The sequence below is a fragment of the Piliocolobus tephrosceles genome, chromosome 16 (assembly GCF_002776525.5).
Source record: "Piliocolobus tephrosceles isolate RC106 chromosome 16, ASM277652v3, whole genome shotgun sequence".
Classification (NCBI taxonomy): domain Eukaryota; kingdom Metazoa; phylum Chordata; class Mammalia; order Primates; family Cercopithecidae; genus Piliocolobus; species Piliocolobus tephrosceles.
The window spans coordinates 75,844,251-75,848,235 of NC_045449.1; the positions used below are offsets into that span (position 1 = coordinate 75,844,251).

Sequence of the window (3,985 nt, forward strand, 5' to 3'; positions counted from 1 at the left end):
TCTGGGAGGGCACATGTCGGGGAGAGGCAGGCCTGGTTCTCAGGCAGCTCCTGTTGTGCTGACTGAGACAATCTGAAAAGAGGCTGAAGCAGATCAGGCCTCACGGAGCCCCATGGGAGCCAAGGCAGCCTCCCCCATCCCTCGCCTCCTCTGGCTGGCACTGGGAGTAAGGGCAATCCAGGCGGAGGGGCAGGGTGGAGGAGGGCACGGGGGTCAGGGTGTGGTGTGGAAAGCAAAGAGAGCAGCGACCCAGCACAGTCTGCGGACGCTGACGCCAGAAACGGTGGGCCCTGAACCAAGGTCCCAGGCCTGGAGTCACTTGGGATTGGAGGGGCCACTGTCTGCTTCCGCCTGGTGCTGTGTGGGGGCAGCTCCTACTGGCTCGGGAAAGCCGACTGCGGAATTCTCAAGAATTTTGCTAGCCAGTTGTTAATTAACAATTAAGTTACAGAAGTTTACAATTTGTGTTATTAAAAGCAAAATCAACAAACATCACTTCCTAGTTATTTCTGCACACATGGCTTTTTTCTCTGCCCCTGGGTTACGTACATCTGCGGGACCTATGGACACAGACACCACATAATGGGGTGTTGAGGGCATCTCTTCCAGCTCCACGTTCAATGACATCTAACTGGTAGCTTGAAATCAGCTGTGGTGGGAGTATTTCCACCATGGGAATTGGCAGATTCTTCATATTGGGACTTGATTTAGTTACTTGTCTAGACTTAAGATGATTAAAATATAGATTAGACTTCAGGGTGCTGTGTCTGCTCATTACATTGTGAACAGCACAAGCTGAGGAAATGCTGTTCTAGTATCCAAAAACCATCTGATTCAACAAAGTGGCTCAGGTCACTGACGAAGTGGAGAAGCTTGACATCCTCGTTTCCCCTTTTGTCTTACTCATTAGCTTAAAGGAAGAGGAGCCAACCGTACACCCACAGAGCGGGTGATCAACACTTCCATGCACACACTGTCTCACCCCAGAGGTTCTGGACAGGTCCAAAGGCCAACCTTGCTGACATTCACCGCCTCCTACCTCCCTGACACCAAACTGGCCAGGCCTGAAGACCTCAGGAGTGGGAGCCGGGCTCCGCCTTGGATTGGAATATGAATCTCATGGGTCTCTGCCCGCATTCCATACCAGGCCCCAAGCCCCCAGCTACCTGCTGGCAGCCTAGGAATAGCACATAGCCTGGGCAGCAGAATCAGGTTTATTGGAGGGATTGGGGGTAGGACGGGCACGGCATGGGGTTTGAGGTGTGTGGAGGGAGCTCAGTTGGCCCAGAAGCCCCCTTCCACCGGCAGAGTGGAACCCGTGGTCATGCCGCTTCGGTCACTCAGCAGAAAGAGGATGGCGTCCACCACGTGCTCTACCTCTGTGGGCAGGGCGGGGGCCAGGGGCATAGATGAAGGAGGCTGTCGCCTATCCTTCCCTCCCACACCTGCCCAGGGCACGCACAGGGGCTGCTGGCACCATGCTGGCTGATCTCCCACCTGACTCACCAGCAAACTTGCCAAGTGGGATTCGGTCCAGCATAGTCTTGGCCTTGTAGGGGTCACTCCAGTTGGCCTGGCCCATGGGGGTCATCACCACTGTGGGATTTACTGCATTCACTCGGATCTACACCGGGACAGCTGGGGTCAGCAGGGCGAGTAGGGTGCCCTAGGTTGGGGGAGGTACCCCAGCCCTGCTCACCTTGTGGGGCCCGAGCTCTAGGGCCATCACCTTGGTCAGCATGTCCAGGGCACCCTTGGTGGAGCCTGTGAAGAGGAACCCAAGCTGGCTGTGGCTGGGGTTGGTGATGAGGGTGAGGGTGGGGTGGGGGTGGGGCTGAAGGCACAGCTGGGGTACTCACAGTAGACGCTATGGTTAGTTACTGCCCGCTGGGAGCACTGGCTGGAGATATTCACGATGGCCCCCGGGGCTCCCCGGGCTATTAAGCCCCTGGCCACAATCTGAAATTGCAGTGAGACCGTGAGGCAGAGCTGGCACCACTCATGAGAATTCTCGTCCAGCCCGCAGGGCAGCTCACCTGTGACACCTGGATGACCGCACGCAGGTTCACTTCAAAGGATCTGGAGGCCGAGGGACAGACCCTGGTCAGAGATGAGGGCTTCTGCCTCCTCCGGGACAGCCCCTCCCTGAGGTTTCTCCGCCCTCACAGGCTCACCTGTCAAAGGCGTCCTTGGTGACCTCCAGGAAGGGCTGCAGCAGGGCGACAGCGGCGTTGTTCACCAGCAGGTCCACGGGGCCCACGCTGCCCAGCGCCCGCTCGGTGGCCTCCCAGTCACCCAGGTCCACGCACACGGGCTCTATCCCCGGGCACTGTGTGTATCAGGGGGCAGTTACCAGAGGCTTTGTGCCCAGCAAGCGGCACAGCTGGGGACTGGGGCTGGTGACCTTTCAGCTGGACAAGGAAAGGAGTTAGGAGTTCCGGAGGTGTCGGGACTGTGGGGCCAGCAGCCAGGCGCTACCTCCGGCCGGTTCACTTCCTCCCTGCGCCCGAGCGACTCCTGCCTGGGGCCTGCTCCGCAGCCATTTCGGCCTCTTTCTGAGCCCGGGGGCCCTGGCAGCTCTGCCGGCCACCCGACCGCCCACGCAGGCTACCAGCCCCGGAAGACGGTGCGAGGGCGCCCAGGCCGCCGTGAGAAGCGCAGCGCCCGCGAGGGGAGGCGAAGTCGCGCACAGGGATACCGCCCCCGCCGGCCGGCGCCCCCTCCTGGCTCGCCGCCTCGCAGCCCTGGGACCCGGCGGGGCCTACCTCGCGGACGAGGCTGTCAAGATCCGCCTGTGTTCGGCTCACAGCCACCACCCGCGCGCCCGCCGCGTGCAGCGCCTGGACCGTGCCGCGCCCGATACCTGCCGGGAGCGCGGCTCAGTGAGGACATCCCCTGCCCGCCTCTGCCCTCTGCCGGCCTTTACCGACCATTCCCCGCCGCCCACCTTTGCCCGCCCCGGTGACCAGCACCCGGCGGCCCGCGAGACCCAACTCCATGTCCGCACAGTCTCCGCCCTGCGTATTCGGGCCTCGGGACTTGAAGGTCCGGCCACGGTGGGCGGGGAGGGGCGGGGCCAATGACAGGGCGGCCTTCAGATAGGGGGCGGGGACATTCAAATAGTTGCTTCCCGCTGCGGTGATTGACGGAAAGGAGTGGGCGCACGGGGGGAGGGGCGGGGTCTCCGCTGCCGCAGGGACGAGCCTTTTTTCTGAGACAGAGTCTCGCTCTCTGTCGCCCGGGCTGGAGTGCAGTGGCAAGATCTCAGCTCCCTGCAAGCTCCGCCTCTCGGGTTTACGCCATTCTCCTGCCTCAGCCTCCCGAGTACCTGGGACTACAGGCGCCCACCACCTCGCCTGGCTAGTTTTTAATATTTTTTTTGTAAAGACGGGGTTTCACCGTGTTAGCCAGGATGGTCTCGATCTCCTGACCTCGTGATCCGCCCGTCTCGGCCTCCCAAAGTGCTAGGATTACAGGCGTGAGCCACCGCGCCCAGCCCAGGGACGGGTCTTCTGAACTGCCTGGTGTGACCCATCCTCCGTGCTTAAAATCGATTTAGTGGACCCTGGCTAGCATATATTCCCCTGCCAAGATTATTGCAAAAAGACGATGTGGTGGTTAATGTTAGAAAGAACGTGTGGTTAATATCAGGAAGAACACGTGAAATGGAGAATTCAGGGCTAACATTTCTTGTTTTGTTTCTGAAAACATCCGCATGTCCTAAAAAGTGTCGCCTGTGCCCATCATCTCTCAGGCTTGACAGCAGGACACCGCTGGCTCACTTGTAAAGCCAAGGGAAAGAATTTGGACCACCAAGTACGTCTGGAGAAGACACCAGTGTCAGCAGAGCTCCGCTTTCATCTGTGGGCGGAGGATTACCTAGGTGCCAAGGCAAGAGACTGAAGACACAAACTGTTTCAGTATAATAAAGAAAATAGTTAAAATGAAAAGTCATAATACAAATTGGATATAAAAATCATCATGG

At 59.0% G+C, this 3,985-nt stretch overlaps 1 protein-coding gene across 1 annotated transcript; it reads right to left on the minus strand.

Moving 5' to 3' along the window:
• Positions 1 to 1,195: 1,195 nt before the first annotated feature.
• Positions 1,196 to 3,067, minus strand: DCXR (dicarbonyl and L-xylulose reductase). Its single transcript, XM_023194073.2, has 8 exons — positions 2,948 to 3,067; positions 2,766 to 2,863; positions 2,175 to 2,329; positions 2,037 to 2,079; positions 1,860 to 1,959; positions 1,700 to 1,764; positions 1,507 to 1,624; positions 1,196 to 1,379 (listed from the first exon to the last, which is right to left on the minus strand). Exons 1-8 carry the CDS (start codon positions 2,997 to 2,999, stop codon positions 1,276 to 1,278), a joined length of 735 nt encoding a protein of 244 aa, XP_023049841.1. The 5' UTR covers positions 3,000 to 3,067; the 3' UTR covers positions 1,196 to 1,275.
• Positions 3,068 to 3,985: the final 918 nt, after the last annotated feature.